A 16,876-nucleotide genomic window follows, 5' to 3' on the forward strand; every position below is an offset into this window, starting at 1 on the left:
ATGTTGTTGATAAGGGTTGTAGAGTACTGCATCATGAACCATCAGCTATCTTTCGGCCAATGTGATTCACACTCGTGAGCCGGTCTTTTTATCGTAGTGCTTCTATGCCAGCGATTGTTTTGCCTGCTAGGCAATGATTTTGCCGTAACTTAGATCCACGGTTCATGAAGAAGCAAATTGTTTTATCCTTTGCCATCAAAAACTACAAGTACCGGCGCTCGGGGTTGAGATTCGTTTGCAGAAATTGTGTTGATTTCCATTTTAATGATCTGTCCGACGATGTTTTGTTGTCTGTTGTGCTTTGGAAACAAACATCACCATTTTATCACGCTCGAACCTGTCAAACAGAACATTGGTCCAACGGTTCGCATTACATGTGCAATTGTATTGCAAAATTCTACTTATCTTCTCGGTAAAATATTGTACCGATAGTTAGATGAATATGGCTAGAAAAAAATAATTAACTCCGAAAAAAATCCTGTAAAATTATAGAAGAATCGTTAACATGATTGAAGTATTCAAGTCGGTAGATACGAGTTGTCAAAATTTTGACGTTATTTGATGTTTCACAAGGCGTATAAGGAAATCAGGTTAATGGACTACAATTGTCAATCCTATGTTCGAAAATAGGGTATTTTTAATATTAACTAGCAAATAATTTACCCCAAAACTGTAAACTTTGTAAATTATACCTTCAACTATCAATCATATTCATTCAAATTCTAATTACATGCCTCGGCCGTAAATTTGCTGTGTTTAAAAATGTCAAGATATGCGTCCTTTTCACTAGGCTACTGTCAAACCACAGAAGAGAAGTTTACCTCGGACCTGCGGTGACGTTGAATTAGAAAATCCCCAAAAACGTCGGGAATGTAGAATACAGTGAAAATTGCGGTGCGAATTAGGTGTTGCAAGCGCTAAATATAGCGGTACAATGACGAGATCTGGCGTATGTGTTTGGCGCAGAAGCTTGGCGTCTGTCGTGTGAATAAATGTAAGTAGTCGATGGCAATATGTTACTTTTGGTTACCGTCGGGGTGGATCAGCATATTGTGCGTCTCGCTGTGCGTCGGTGGAAGAAGTAAAGATGACAACGGCACAGGAACCGGGCAGCCGTATGTTGGCAGCATAAGTCTGCAGACGAGGTTGTTTAGCCGATTCATAGGACATGGTTGACCTGGTGCGTGTTTATCTTTCCGTATGTGAGACCAGTGCTTTAGTGGCTACCAATTCTGGCGAATTTCGGTTACCGGGAAGGGTGTGAGATGTGTGGCCGGTGTAGGACAAGTGCAAGACACTCGTTTCAGGTGATGCCCGGATTCCACGAATGAGGCGAACGGTATGCATCCTATTGCTATCCGCGCCCATACGGGAACAGTTTCACGCTGCGGACACTATTGTCGAGGGCGTTTCTACAGTTGTTTAGGTTTCCAAAAAGGGAGCGCAGAAGGGAGCTGTTGGAAGAAGCAGGTAGTGAATGTATTTTACATCAAGAGTACGCAAAAAGCGAACCAATATGTTGTGTAATATTTCCAGGGCTCGTCCTTCAACTGTATCCTTAAGTAACCCAAAAAGGGTTAAGATGCACACCCCCGCAAGGAATGGTGGAGAATTTTCTAGCAAAATTTGCCACCACCTCGCTGTGTCTGGAATCCATATCCTTCGTGAAAATCCCTTTGCAGGGCGACAGATTCTGAGTTGCCAACAAACTGCCAGTATTTTGCCTTTACGTAGTAGTAAGGATGAACTGTCGAAAGCAGCTACGTTCCCGGAATAATTTGCATTACTGCATTTTGTCGTGCAGCGGTCGATATGTGCAAGAAAGAGAATGCCGGAGCTGGAGAAAACATTGCACCGTCCCGTCGTAGGATGCTGTGAGGGAATGAGACGCCCTGGATGCGCATGTATTTGACCGTGTCCAGGGCGAACCGTTCGTCGTGACAACGCTGGCGTGGCACACGGCAAGCAGCTTTTGCATCTCCCCTACATGTATCGGATGGCCATAAATTTGCCGACTTTGCGGCCGTGAGTCATGCGAAGAATTCCCGGAATCCAACCTTGGTTGTTGAAGATCGGTTGATTTGCAAGTTGTTGGGTAACGATATGATTCTTTGGTTTCTCTTGAAGGGTGGCGATGGCACTTGTGCGATGAGAAGGGTTTGGTGCATGTGCAGTGAATCGAGCGAATTTGTCAACTAGTAATTTACCAATTGACATATGGAGGAGTTGGTACAAATTGCTGCTCAACATATGGAGCATAAGCGAACGACGAGCTCGGGAGAATGATTCATACTTCCACGCTGGTTAGACGCATTGCACAGAGATACACGTTGTTCCTCAGTAGGCTGTGTTATTTGTACTGTCGATTTAGGTAAGTTGCGTAAATAAAATTAATAGGCCGGTGTCAGGATTCAGTTGGTGTTTCATCTTGCGATCTTGACTGTGCATTATGGAATTATGGAAAAAACAGAAGCACGTGATTGAGAGTGCCATAGCAGCATTTTTGCGTTTTTGTAATTTTTGAAGCACATGGCAAGCAAGCTACACTTAATGATTCTCCCAAGTGTGGATTATTAATCAGTGTCGTTAGCATATGCTATTGTAATAGCGTCAAACAATAACGAAGACACGTCTGCAGTCTTGCAGCTTAAACATATATACTTTTTAAATGATTGATATACGGTCGTAAAAAGTTCCATAATTAACAAAACATCGCGTAATTATTGTCAATGGGCTTTTAAAGGTGAAGTTCGTAACACTTTAACCTAGAATTTCTCGTGTCTTGTTGTTTGTATAATTTATAAGATAGTGTTCCACGTAATTTCCTCTTAAACAAACCGTTTAAGTAACACATTTCGCCGTCTGTAACGTATGTTTTGTTTTCTGGTTCTGGTGATAAGATAAGAAAGTTTTGGATTGATTGAAATGGCGTCGGGAGCTGTACCCTTTCGACCTAGGCATCGGGTTTATTTTAAAACAGCATCTCCGCTTTCGATGATCGACCGCGTTAAGCGAAACCTTAACTGGTACGCGGAACGATTCAACGCCGGGTGATGGGTCGCCGGTACGTGTCCGAAAGATTATTGATAAAGCACTGGCGCGTTAGCGGTAGTTCACGGAACGAACAAATGTGCCGACGTGGTCCAAAGCGGCTTTGGATTTGCGCACGTCCAGGAAGCATAGTTGTATCCGTATCGCTGTTGGTGTGTAATGTCTGGCATCAACATTACCAAGAAGCGTTAATGGGTAATCCCCTCGGTGGGGGTTGTAATGTTTCTTCTTCACATTGACGCACTTTGAAGGGTGGATCGCTGCATCTCATTGGCAGGACTGGGGAAGCTACGTGTCGTTCGTCGATGTGCTCCAAACGAGTCTCCTGCAATCAAACACCACGTCATTGATCCGTGTCCAGCTGGCCCGGGGGGAGCATCCATCCACACAACTCCACACATAATGTTCGCAGACTCGTCCGTCTGATTGCGTGGTTCAATTTGGCGTTATATCTCGTTAGATAAAAATAGGCCACCAACGTCACTTCCTGTGCTTTTTTTTGTGTAAAAGGAGACGTGGCCAAGATAGAGGGAGAAAGCGAGCTGCATTCGGATACTGCCCGAAAGCCGGTTCATAAATCATATGCTTCAAATGCTCCTTCTGCAGGGAAGCCGGATGGAGGACCAGGGCAGGGGTGCAATAACACGCGATAAGAGGAAGAAAGGAACAAACACTGTGTAAATGGAAACCGAGCGTGTACAAGGCATCAAATTGTGAATGAATGGACGTAGCAGCTTATTTTTGTTGTTATGGTCACACATTAGTGGCCTTTGCGTCGCTTATCTTGTCGTCGTTACCATACTGTGAAGCATTAATTGTAGTTTTCCTTTTTTTTCCCCCGTATCATTCTAGAAATACATCCCCACGACGAAGTATTTGCTGTAAAGTACTCCAAATTGTGTGTGTCCCCGAGGGGGTATCATATAAGACGAATTTCTTGGACACGTTTAACACATCGCTGGAGGGGATCGAAAGCGGAACTGGCGCTGCTACGATTCGCAACAAAGTAGTCGAATCTAAACTGCGACATGAACTACTCAGGCCGGGCAGCACTTGCTAAGACAACATCAATCATCATAGAGTGTCGTCTTGTATTATTAGCATAGTAGGAGGAAGTTTGGTGTAAGTGAAGCTGAACAAAACCCCGGCACAAGGAAGCGCCACACGTACTTCGGTCGTGGAGTCGTGCGTTCTTGGAAAGCGACTTCGTGTGATAAGTAACCAAGGAGAACCCGATTTCTTCCATCCAGCCACGTGCTGATCCCTGCCAACGGAATTAGACTGCGCTGGTCCGCGTGTTAATCAGTGTTGAGAGAGGCTTCCAAATCGTGGCCACGTTCTTTCATCCTCCCCTAGATCGGGGTGGTAGCTTGCTATTAGCGCCCTGATCGCGTCACCGTCGATGTGTCCAGCTAGATCCATGTGTTTGTGAGGCGACAAGCCACCCCCGGTTGCCGATTGATCAATTTATCAGATGTTCCGTCGTCGGCCGGCACTGAAATAAATTGCGTTGTAATTAGTAAAAGGAGTGTTTGTGCGTAGGTGTTTGATTTATGTGCGTCCGGCACTGGAGCAAGTTCAGTGTCACTACCGGAGTCAGTGTCGCGTCGAAAGTCGGTCCAAATGCGTGCGCAAATGGTGGTTGATTTTTAATTTCTCTCCTGTTCAAACTCCCCGTGGGAGAGTTTCCCCTAGGACTTTATCTGAGTCCCTCCGATTCAATTGAGTGTTTTTTTTCGTTTCGTTTTAAATTTGATACTTGAGTGTAACGTGGCATCGCGGGCGCCGGGAGCTCGAGCTCCTGCTATAAATTGCTATTCTTTTTTTATTTATCGCGTGGCAAAGAACGAACCAAACCACGGAGAGAGACGGTAGAGCAGGTGCCATTCGCAAAACCAGATTTTCGATGGTAAAGGCACCTGTATTGTCGAGCGCTTCACAGCAGCAGCAGCAGAAGGCGCAGTGTCCCAAGGAGATAATCCATCAGCCGTCTTCGGTGGCGGCTACCTCCTCCTCCTCCTCGCAGGTGCTGATCCATCAGCATCAGCAGCAGCAGCAGCAGCTTCACCATCAGCAACATCATCAACTCCATCAGCATCATCCTGTTCAGCATCAGCACCAGCATCAGCAGCCGCTATTTAGCTATCCTCCACCCTTGCAAGCGACAGCCGCGCGCACCCACGCTACCTACTTCCAGCAGCACCACCCGCTCGGCACGGTGAAGAAACATCGCCGAGTTCAGGTCCAGATGGCCAGCGAACCTCCGGGAGGAGGATGCGTCGGGGTGGCCGGTAATGGTGGGATTGTCGTCACGAAGACGGCCACATCGGCTGCGATTGCTGTGGTGGCACCTACGGCCCGGACTGCAGTTACCATGGCCAGCGGTTCGCTAAACAACTGTATTACGGTTGGGGGCACTACGGTCGCCTGCAGTGCAACTCCCGGCGCAATGGCGACAACGCTCGGGCAAACACAACAACCCATCCTTACACTAGCTCCAAGTACAACGGTTCCCGCCGCGGGAATCAAGCTGACCCAGCAGCAGCAACAGCAACAACAGACACAAGCACAGCACCAGCAACAGCAACAGCAACAACAACAGCAGCAACAGCAACAGCAACAACAGCCAACGCTACAACACCAACGAATTCAATCGTTGCACCATATCCATCACCATCATCACCATCAGCTGATCAATGGGATTCCGGCGGCCACCCCAGCGGGGCAGCGTATGCCGGCGAATGCAGCGGCTGCGGCTGCTGCAGCGGTTGCAGCCGCGGCCACCCCAACCGCACCGGCAGCGACCGGATGGCCGGTGGTGGAGCCAGTGTTTCACTTCGGATCCGGCTTTGAGTTGGAGACACGTCCTTACTGCCCGCGTCATACGCCCTCGCTGGACCACGTTGTCCTTTTCCATGTGCGACCTGGCGTGGCGGTCACTTTCCAGATCGCAGGCAACCGAGAAACGATTCGAGGTAAGTAGCAACCATTCCCATACACATTTCCATGTGCTAGTGAAAAGGATCGGTTCATGCGGGAGTAAAACTGAATCTGTTAGAAATACTGGTTGGTTCTTCAACATAGACACCCTTTATCGCAATTGTCCACTCGGTCGAAATATCGCTTCAAAGCCGTTATGTCCCGGCAATCGGGGTGATTTTCTATCTTGCGGCCAAATTCGGGTGATAATCGTCTACCACGGTATGCGATTTTCGAGTTCCGTCCTCACGGTTCCCAACCAGGTGTTCATAGATGAAGGAAAGTAAGCCTGCTTTGGTAAGAATTTGAAAGGCAAAAGGGTTGCTGATGCAAACAACCTGTTTGCATGAACATTGGCTGCTTTGATTATTAATGGTCGCGTTTTGATACACCTGACATTGGGACGATTGGGATTGCGAAATGCTTTATGTTCCTTCGAAAACTTGCCACACCTTTTGCCTGTCTGTCGATCTGCTTGTCTTACGTAAAGGTCAACCTTTAAAGTTCATATTCCCGGAATGTAACGCTTTAAATTAAGTTCTGCTCACATTCATCCGACGTAAAAGTTAATGCAGGAATCGGATGGAGTGAAGAAGTATATTTATTACAAACAGTTTGCCGAAGACATCCAGCCCCGCTTGGCAAGTAGGTAGGTGGCTCTTGAGAAGACACAAAAAAGAACGTTGATAAATTTGATTTTCAAATGTTTCACTCGCTTGCCACGTTGCAGTCAGGTTCAGCTCTTCTTCGTCGTGGGTGAATCAAAAGCCACCGAGGTCCCATCGCCGCTGCTTCTTCGGGTGTTCGCAATTATGTGCAGCGTTATTTCTGCGCGAAACCGACGAATGAGGTAGCGCTGGCGCGAATATCTGATGAGATCACGCGTCCTCGGTCAAAGCAACCTTTCGGTCCTGGTCCGGTGGACAGGTATAACAATGGCGCTGCTGCTGCTGCTGCGACCGTCTATTGCGAATCGTGAATAGTGATTATCCTGGCTTTTTTTGCCTTTTTCACGGGATGGGGTCACCGCTGGAGGTCAGCGATGGGAGGTTTTTTGGTGGCCACATCACTACATGAAGTGTCCATCGAGCGAGCGGAACTCACGGAGAAGCAGCAGCAGAAAAAAAACATAGCTGGCCGTTGCTGCGATGCAGATGTGTTTCTCTCTTTGACCCGCTTTGCATTTGGGTGTTTGTGCGACTGAATTTTGGCAGCATATTTGCACACCGAACGACTGAGCAAATACCAGCACACATCTCCAGTATTTTGCCTCTTTCGGTTTGCGTCGCATTTTGTGGCTCGCCAAAGTCGTTTGCGTTTGCGGCTTCGATTGATTGCGTTATTCGGCGCTGCATTTTGATGCCACCCTTCGACGGGGGAAGAACCTCTCCGCTGAAGAAGTTGGTAACCGAAGACGACGAACACGTCGCCATATGCCATTTTGTGCCCGATAATGATTAGGGTATCCAATGCTTTGTTTGCCTCGCCTGTATCAGAGTCCCCCACTGTGTGCAGGGTTGGGATATGTGCACATGGATGTGTGCAATATGTTTGCATTCGAGTTTTAAAACTGATAAGACGCTGAAGGCAAACGATCGGCGGAGAAAGCATGAAACTGCAGCTGGGAATTTGCAAGGCGCCGCCATATCAGTCTTTTTTGTCGGCGTAAGGATTGTAACTAGCTGTTATGATCGTTCCAAGGGGTTTGAAATGGAGCTGATAGAATTGTTGATGATGGATAAACCGGGTATCGAAGTGGAGGAACACCGTGTAACTCCGGTTGATGTTGTGTGACGTCCGTTGAAGCTGATCGCGGTCCCCATATTGATGACATTCAGCCGGTCGACTCCGCGTAGCAGCAGCGAAAACGAGAGCTTAATTTGTTGAACCATATGACCATTAATGAATTTGACCTTCGGTTTCTATTCAAATTGAACCTCCGATGGACCCCCCTCCTCTCGGAATGCATCGCGATCGATCTATGAAGGATATAAATTGTCCGCAACGGACATCGAGACATTGTCTGGGGCTATTCTTAGATCTTTTGCATGGTAACTGATAGTTCTGTTGGTTTAACTACAACTTCCAATATGTGGAAGACATGTGTTAAAATATATATCCTTGTTTGTAAACGTCACAAAATCTTGTTTAATTTGTTTCAAACACAATCAACAATTTTTAACAGCACAAAATATCTCTGGCGCGTACTCTTCTAGCATGAAACAAAACATTGGCAACGTTGGTTTGTGTAAAACTGTAGAATGCCATTAACCTTAAGTCATTTACCCAAGCCATTACCTACCTTTGGCCAGGCTGCGAGACTTGAGCAATAAAATGTCGTTTCACAGAAAAGGGTTTCACATTTTTAACTAGCCTCAGCCCAATGACAATGAGCTCCTTGTGGTTATTGGCAGTTGGCAAAAGCTACTCTCTAGCCCGGACTACCCTTTTCGATTTGAAATGACGTGCGTCGGACCCGGCGTTCCATAGCAACAGTCGGCCATCATCGGGTTGCTGCTCCTCGTAGGTAGTTCGCTAGCGTGTACCCCCCAGGCACAAAAGCCTTATGCATTTTTGTGCATAAGAAGTTTGCGAGACACAGGAAAGGTCTCAGCAGGAAATGATTGGGTAGCCGTCTTCGCCGTCGCCGTCGCCGTTGTTTGTTGTCTCGTGAAAGATTGGCTTCCTCCGACGTGGTGCGCATGGATGGAAGAATATCATAAAGATGTAAACGTGGCAAAAGTTTCGCGAGAACACACAACAACCCATCCTGGTGGCATTTTTTCCAGTTCGCTTTGCCGTCGCGGACGTGGACGAGCGTGGAAGAGTGCGCTGCAAAAGTGCAGCCAGCACACAATTGTGCTGCTGCAACATTCGCGGCGGCCGTAAAGGAAGAAACTCATAAAAATTTAATTGTTTTTGTTTCTTTGATCATGAGAAAAAGGTTATCGTCTGGCTCGCGTCCGTTGGTATGACCATCCAAGTGTAGTCTGGTGTGATTCTGGTGTCTTGGCTTCTTCTCGAGCATGTCTGTGGTTGGACTTTTCAAACACGGCAATTGATGTGAAAAGTAAAGTTCCGTAAAGGGTAAACTAAAGTAGCTCTTGCCAGCCTAGAATTGGTGTCCGGGCGATAAGCGTATTCAAACAAATTGAAGAGGTTTTAAAGTTTTTGTAATGCTATGAAGGTGCTCTTGTTCAAGCAAGCATGTGTCCCTTCCGTGTCGATGCAACTGGATATGGTTCGGTATGGATCAATTTCCATCCAAAAGTATGAAGAAAGTTTCATCTAAGCGCCGGGGTGTACGTGTGGATAAGAAAAAAAGAACGTACTTTAGCGTTGTGGTACTAGTCCTCCTCGCCGCGTGTCTCCGTCATCTCCGGAACCGTGATTGGGAAGTAGAACAAGACAAAGTTGATCCTGCTGCTCCAATGTGGGGACGGAAGACGCGCCCGGACCCATCAAAATATTATGTTTCCCTGTCACGAACTTTCCGTGGTAATGTTCTCCGCTCTACTCCGTCAGTTCGCCAGGCTTCCCCATTTTCTATCGAAGAAAATCTCATCTTAAAAGGCAATTTGAAGGATGTGGATTTCTCTGCAAAAGGATGCTCGAATATTCCGCAAAGTGCAACGATGTTGCAGTGCTTTTGCTCACAAAGATAACTGCAGTTTGATATGTTTGTTTTCATTAAAGTGAGCGGAGTGTTGTGAATGAGAAGTAGCATTAATAAAGAAAAATGTTTAGATAGCTACCTTTCTAACACTTTTACTGGAATGATTTATCAATGTATTCTTACAAGAAGCGAATTTCCTCAGTGCGAAATCCCTATACAATGGTTAGTAGTTTTGCGAAAGAAAATGCAACGAGAACAATATTGAATGCACTGCAAAAAGACGGCACGGTGTTGTTGGAGGTTTGTTTGTCATCGAGAAAAAAGAGCCACCAATGCATTTGTCATTATCAACATCACTACACAGAGCCGTTTTGACGTCTTTCGTGGCGCGGTTGGATGGGTCTATTGTCATACAACATTTTATGCCTTTCCACCACCGTGTATCGTCCGGGACGTATGTTTTGCGCATGGAGACACGGTACAAGACGACGACAGCATAGATGGCACCATAACAATCGTCGACAGTGACGACAACACAGCGCACTGTTGTTACCGTGTGTTGTACTGCAATGATGCTATTTGTGCTGCTCTCGTTACATGCCATCGTTCGCGTTGGAGGAGTAAAAATATCCTCCAAGATGTAGTAGAACACACAACATGCAAAAAAGGGATGCTGAACAAACTCGTCTCGGGTCACGACGCTGACAAGTTCGGTGGAAGCATGCATGGTTTCCAAAAGTTAAGCAGGCGGGAAAAAATCATCGCACAAGATCATCGCAGGAGGCATCGACTTTAAGGATTATTGAGTTTGTAGTTGAAATTATTACTACCTTTGCCGGAAGCAGGAAATGTACTCGGGAGCCCCTGAAGGCATTCGTCCTTGAGGATCTCATTTTATTTCCAGTTATTATGGTTTGTGTTTGCAGCGCTCCACAGTTCTAGCGTTGCTACTTGTCGTGGGCAACATTGTTTCGACTTTCGAAGGAATTCACATCGCTGCTGCACGGTTGTCCTCTTACAATTGCACTCTGAAATGCACATTTTATAGTGCGCGGTGTTAATGGATCGAAATGGCTCCGGAGCTCGAAAGGGCAAGGCAAGGATGAACCTTCCGCTGGCTTGTGTTTGCTTGCCGGTTTGGGTCACAGGGTTTCCACTTAATGTACCCAAAGACCTCGATGGAAACGAGGCGAATCATCGATGGATGGTTTTTACTACCTCGGTCTCCGTTTAGTTCGCTTTTACTACGACGCCGCCCCCTCTTGACGTCGACCCTTCGGGCGTGGATGTAAGTCGCGGTTGGTTGGTGATAATAAAATTTAAACCCATCCGAGACTAAACTCGCTGCACGCTGCTGGCTGGCTGGCTGGCTGCAAGTACGTCAAAAACCGACCACTAGAGAACTAAATAGTGCTGCTGGTGGTGCAACCAAAGTCCGTCTTCGTGACCAAAGCCGTTCGGGAACACATTCCTTTCGAGATCATGGTTTTGCATCATCTCTCCTCTCTCCCCCCCGTCGTCGGGTGGTGGATGGTGGACAACAAGAGGCGGTAAGAGGGGGTTTCGAGAGCAATTGCTGTTACTGTTGTGTTGTGGCCCGACGCGGTGTCGTGGTGTTGCCGGTCTCCAATCAAGAAGACAAGAGCTAAGCTTCGGTGAAGGGAACTCGAAATGCAGTTAATGACACACTGCCGCCGTCCTCCGCCCTCGATGTGTGTGTGTGTGCTTTTCCCTGTATGTGCGGTTGGCCAGATGACCGAAGGCGCCGGGGGAACGAGTGTGGGACCGTTTCATTCGCGGGATGATGGCATCGTGCTTGATTTACGGCGCGGCTTGGATCACGGAGGACCGGAGACCGCACCGTGTCGTTGTCGTTCTCGTGTGTGTGTGTATTGGTGTGGGGGGTGTCCGTGTGTTCCGCATCCGCCCGGTCGGTCAATTGGTCTTTGTCGTGAAGGATCTCGCGCGGGTGAAAAAGCATGGAATTTGGTTTGAGGTCGTTTGCGGCCCCGATTGCACAAGTGGTTTGGTTGCTGCAGGCTTGCTTGGTTTCCTCTCAACGATTTATTTTGCATGCCTCCCCCGTGTCTCTTTGTGGCCGGAGGAGTGGAGTGGGTTATTTCCTTACCTTCCCGGGGGAAACGAACACGCACAAACCAATTGTGGATGCTAGCAAGACGCGTGCAGTTGCAATTGCAACAAAACGACCGCCCCACGGAAAGAATTGGAGTTCCAAGAAAATATGAAACGAACATGTTGGCGAGATACAAAATAGCGTTCAGTTCTTTGTGCCAGATTTGCGAACGAAAGCAGGTTGGATATAAAAAAAACATTAAAACGAAGCTATTGATAAACAACAACATAAACTACATTTAAACGATAACTAAACTATCGTTTCGAATCAGGTCTTTCTAGTAAATGAATTGCATCAAGAAGATCTTTAAAGCCTACAAAAGAGCCTCGAAGATCCGTTGAATGCTGCTTACTTTTTCGCCAGCTAGCTGCGCCAGGGAAGTGGCCGAGAACGACTAATTGAGGTTCGTGTCAATTAGTTCTCTCGTGTGGTAAGTGTGCATCGGATGGAACGGACGGCGGTGGTAAAAGAAAGGCAAGAAATGGGTCGAAAAATGCTACCCATTTGCGCTGCGATGCAATACCCGGGGTAGAACTTTAAATATCTCGCCACCAACTCCTTTGGCATGTGTGTCGGCCTTTAAATTACTTCGAATTTCGATCGTTTTCCGTAAGAGTAGAGCAACCTGTTGACTTATGCTTTTGTCATCGTAAAAAAAAGGGGACAGCTTTTTTGCTTTATGAGGTTTAAAGTCGAGACCAAGGGGGATGTTTTCTTGGATGTCCTTTGTTTGTGATCTTGCAGAAAACGATCGAGCAAAATCGGAAAGAAACTTTAAACAAGTACCATTCATTCGGGCTGTTGTTGCTGATCATGATGATGATGATGATGATGATGAAAGTATGCAGCGATGCGAGAGCATAGCATAGGGAAGAGAAAGAGCCAGCTCGGTAACTGTAACTCGCTGGAGAAGAATGCGCGACTTGGCCACCACTACAAGCAGGCGGGCGTCCCAGTTTTGATGCTCTCTCCCACACGGCATAAGTCACTTTATGCTCGCGTCAGTGTGTGTGTTTTGCGTGCTTCGCTTACGCATGGGAAAAGTGACTTCGAAATGTTTCTTCTTTCCAGCTCGATGGAAGGAAGGAACCAGAGAGAGAGAGCAGAGAGAAAGACGTGTGACTCCGGGAATCTATGCTCTTTTATGCTGCTGCTGTACACGACGTTCCCTTCCCGCATTGTATGCATCGGTGCGCACGGTGCCGGTGCGGAAGAGCGGCATTCTATGCTGCGCCTCCGTGGCACCCTTCCCCTTCCATCGGTGCTATGTGTCTTTTCCCTCCCTCCCTGCCATCCACACACCAGAGCTTGGTCCGTGACGAATCTCCGGTCGGTCGGGGCTCGCATCAGTGATCGTCATCATTTCACAGTCATCTCACCGACCTTCTCACCCTCTCTCACTCTCTCTCCACGGATTTATGCGCACTACGTGCATAAGAGGAATGGCCAGCGGAATTGGAAAGTCTAGCCCCGCAACCAGTTGTGAGATGTGGGATCGGCCACGGCGCGAACCCGCGACTCTCGGTAGTCGTACTCGCAACACATGCGCACCAACACACCGTAAGTCGAGGTTGTCCCCGGTGCAGAGCTGTGTTGTGTCTGTGGAAAAATAAACATCGATTCCCAAAGAAAAGGGGGGGTTGATGGAAAACCAAGAGAGGCCACAGTTATGTTGGTCGGTCATTTTCACGACGTTCTCGTAGGACGCTCTTCTCGTGTCTCGGAATCTTCACCACGGATGGCCTGGTGGTAGTGTCGGTTGGCTGTGTGGTAGTGGTCCACTCTCTGCTCCAACCGAAACGCACGGTTAAGATCCGCGATCGTCGTTGCCGTTGATGACGATGTTGATGATGATGATGATGCGGCGGTGTGTCGCCTATTTGTGCCGCGTCGTCGCTTTTCCACCCAATGCTACGACGACCACTATGGACGACTGTAGTCGGTAGGTGGTAGTTGTGCGTACGCGCGTGGATCGTTCCAGAGGGGTGCGCGATCTCTCGACGCGAGTTCACGACAATCCGGCCCGGATCCGATCGTCAGTGTTGCCCAGGCGGCCGTGTCGTAGAGAGAAGGAAAAATCCCACCCCGTCTCGTGTTCGTTCGTTCGTTCGTTCGTTGGTCGTCGCCTACTCTGCGAGAGGGCGTCGCGTGGCAAGCGGAAAAAGCAGCAATCTTGCAGCAGTGTAGTTCCTTCCTTCCAGCCATTCGGTAGAGCTATTATTTTCCTCCTCCGGCTGTGGTGGGAAAAGCCGTTTTCCACCGGAGTGAGAGAACAGTTTGTCTACAATCGTTGTGACGTGTATGTTCTCCACTACCATCCCATCCTGTAGTGAGTAAGCCTCCAAGTTTGGTGTGACCGTCTCGACAGTGCATTTTCACTTGCCTTTCCGTGTGAATACGTGTACCCATGAAGCATAAGAGTGTCGAGTGCGAACCGTGAGAGGAAGCAGGAAAGAAAAGCTCGCTTGTACTGCTTTTCTTTAGCTTCCGATGCTGCTGCCATCTGGGCTGCTGCCGTCGTGCCGTGGCGAAGTGATGTGTTGCGTTTATGTTTCGTTGTTTCGGTGTCTCCGTTTTCCCCCCCCGGTTCCGTTTTCCGTTCAACCTTGGCTTCTGAAAGTCAACTAGCACAGAGGGAACTGAGAGATCGGTTCCCTATTTGATGACAACACAACACCGTCGAAGACGTTAATCCATCCGGGGAAAGCCTTTGCGGGGAAAAAAGGATTCCCGAAGGAAGGAGGCCAAAAGACGAGACGTGTGTGAGGTTTTATTTTTTGTTTGTTTCAACTGGATCGTGCTCAGGTGCTGGGGAGGGAGGAAAAGGGGAAAAGTGGGAAAGCAAAAAAGGTGCGCGAAACCGGGAGGCCAAAGAGGCCAATGGATAATTGCAATAATTATTGTGCTTTGGACTTTACCGTCCATCGGATCTATCAAGCGTACAAGATGCCGTCCTGGAGGGGTGGGAGCTTGGGAGGGGGAGCAGGTTGAAGGGAGCTAGGTGCGGAGGGGGGTCAGTTGTTGTCTGGCTAATGGGTGGAATGTAGACCACTGGGTATCTACCCCAGCCGCCGCCGGACGCTTTCGAATGGCTGAGCTTTCGTTTTCTGCCCGTATCTTTCGTGGCTGCATATTTCACCGAAAACTCAATCGAAGAGTGCATTCACTCCCTCCCTCCCACCAGTCGTCCGTTTTTCCCACCCAAGTGTAACGGTGTGTTGGGGGTAGGAAAACTGTTTTCATCCGTTGGTGTATTTTGACTTCGAACTCTTGTCTCGCGAACCATTTCGAAGATTTGTGTCTCTCGTCTTCCGTGTCTCATAGGGAAGAAAATGGGAAAACTCATACGCCGTATGCTTGTGTGCATCCACGGCAAGTGCATATAAACACTTGGGCGGCCGATGTGAAAGCAGAAGACTTTCTGCTGGAAATAGGAAGTAGCATCGCGTGTATGTGTGTCGAAACGCACAGAGAAAGTAAGTGAATGCTAGCGCCAGAGTGTGTGAGAGAAAGAGAGAAATAAAGCGAGGCAGAGATAGAGGGTAAAAAACAAGACAAAATGGGAAATGATGTCAAGCCAGAAGCGCTGGAAAATCCGATCGGGCCGCAACCAAAACGGAGAGTAACTGGAAGACGAACCGGAATGTTTGAACGTAAAAGCTAACCATTATCACCGCTTGGTGGTGGGTCGGGCGCACTAGTTTACAACACTTTAACACATTTTCCGAAGCGATAATGCAACTGTGTATGCCTCGGAGATGTTCTCAGATTAGATGATGATTCACTCCCGGCAAGTCAATGGTTTGTGCACCCCAACAAATGTTAGGTAATGCTCTGGACAACGGCACGGATGTTTACGGTTCGTTCGGGGCAAGTAGTGTGTAGCTTTTCTGCCATCACAATTTACAAACATTCTACAGCGTCTCTCGTCTCGTCTCGTGAGGTTTCGATCCTGTTTACACAACGGTGGGCGCGAGGTAGCGTGTGTGGTGGTCATTGGCACTTTCTTTGTCGAATTTTATTCGCCGAGTGTAAAAGCGATCGGAGATTTTCCTTCCAGTTGAAAGCTGCGGGGTCACCCTGTTGTGTTTCGTGCTGATGTTGCAGTGTGTGATTCCGCAGTCGTGGCACTTCATCTCGTGTGATCGTGGTGCCCCAGAGCCACGACCACGACGACATCGGCACGATGCGATCCTCATCACTACACGCTCGTTCGTTCGTTCGTTTGCGAGTGATCGCGGGCTTCTGTGGATGTTTGGGTTTTTCCCAACCCCCGGTCCGGGTCAGAGATCACCGAAACCTCCCCCCTGGGACCGCGGGACCCGGTTTCCGATAAGCAATAAGGGCTGTGTGTTGTGTCTTTTTCCGCCGCGGTGTCAAAAGTGTATCAGGTTTTATTTTCGGTCAAACGAAAGACACGCGTGGCGGCACGCAGAGATGTTGCTTCTTTTCTTTGTCCCCAAGGAATCAACCAGAACACACTGCCAGTAACATATTGTAGTTAAGCAATGTCGAATTTTCAACCCCCTTTTGCACCCTTTTGCATCGTTGCTGTTGTTGCGAAATTATGGTGAACATTATTATTGGCGTGTTCTTTGCCACGAAGGCAGTGAAGGAACTATGGTGGTGGGGGGTGGTGGTTGGTATGCTTCAGTGCGGTGCTATTGTTGTGTTAGGCGCCGCCGCGGTTGTGGTGGTCTTTGTGTTGGTGAGCAGCAGTGGCTTCACCGCTCGCTCGGAGTGTGTGACATTTAAAGAACCGACCGATCGAAAGGGAAGATCCGGGTTCCCCCCGGCGGCATGAAGGGGGTGGGGGGTGGGGTGGTTTTGGGCTCTTGATTGTTGTGCTCTTTTTTTTCACCAATTTTCCTATTAAGGTGAACTCATTCATGCAAATTTTCCCTTTCTCTCCTCCCCGGCCAGAAAGATTGGTGGCGTTGTGTTGATCTATCATTATTTTGCCATTATTGCTCGATCTGTATTCCGCGATCTCCGATTTCGCGACCGCTTTTGAATGTAGTGTGTGACTTCTTCTTGCAAAATCACCCACCCTCCCCCGGTCGTCGTAGTGGCCGCGATGTTGAGCTGGACGTTTG

General features: G+C 48.1%; 1 protein-coding gene across 1 annotated transcript in view; it reads left to right on the forward strand.

Annotated features, from left to right (window-relative positions):
- Window positions 1–871: 871 nt before the first annotated feature.
- Window positions 872–16,876, forward strand: part of LOC131266470 (fibronectin type-III domain-containing protein 3A) — a 40,792-nt gene continuing 24,787 nt past the window's right edge. Inside the window, exons 1-2 of the mRNA XM_058269014.1 lie at window positions 872–949; window positions 4,816–6,026. Coding sequence (XP_058124997.1) covers window positions 4,958–6,026 — 1,069 coding nt within the window. The 5' untranslated portion in view covers window positions 872–949; window positions 4,816–4,957. The remainder of the gene's footprint in view (window positions 950–4,815; window positions 6,027–16,876) is intronic.

The sequence above is a fragment of the Anopheles coustani genome, chromosome 2 (genome assembly GCF_943734705.1).
Source record: "Anopheles coustani chromosome 2, idAnoCousDA_361_x.2, whole genome shotgun sequence".
NCBI classification, from domain to species: domain Eukaryota; kingdom Metazoa; phylum Arthropoda; class Insecta; order Diptera; family Culicidae; genus Anopheles; species Anopheles coustani.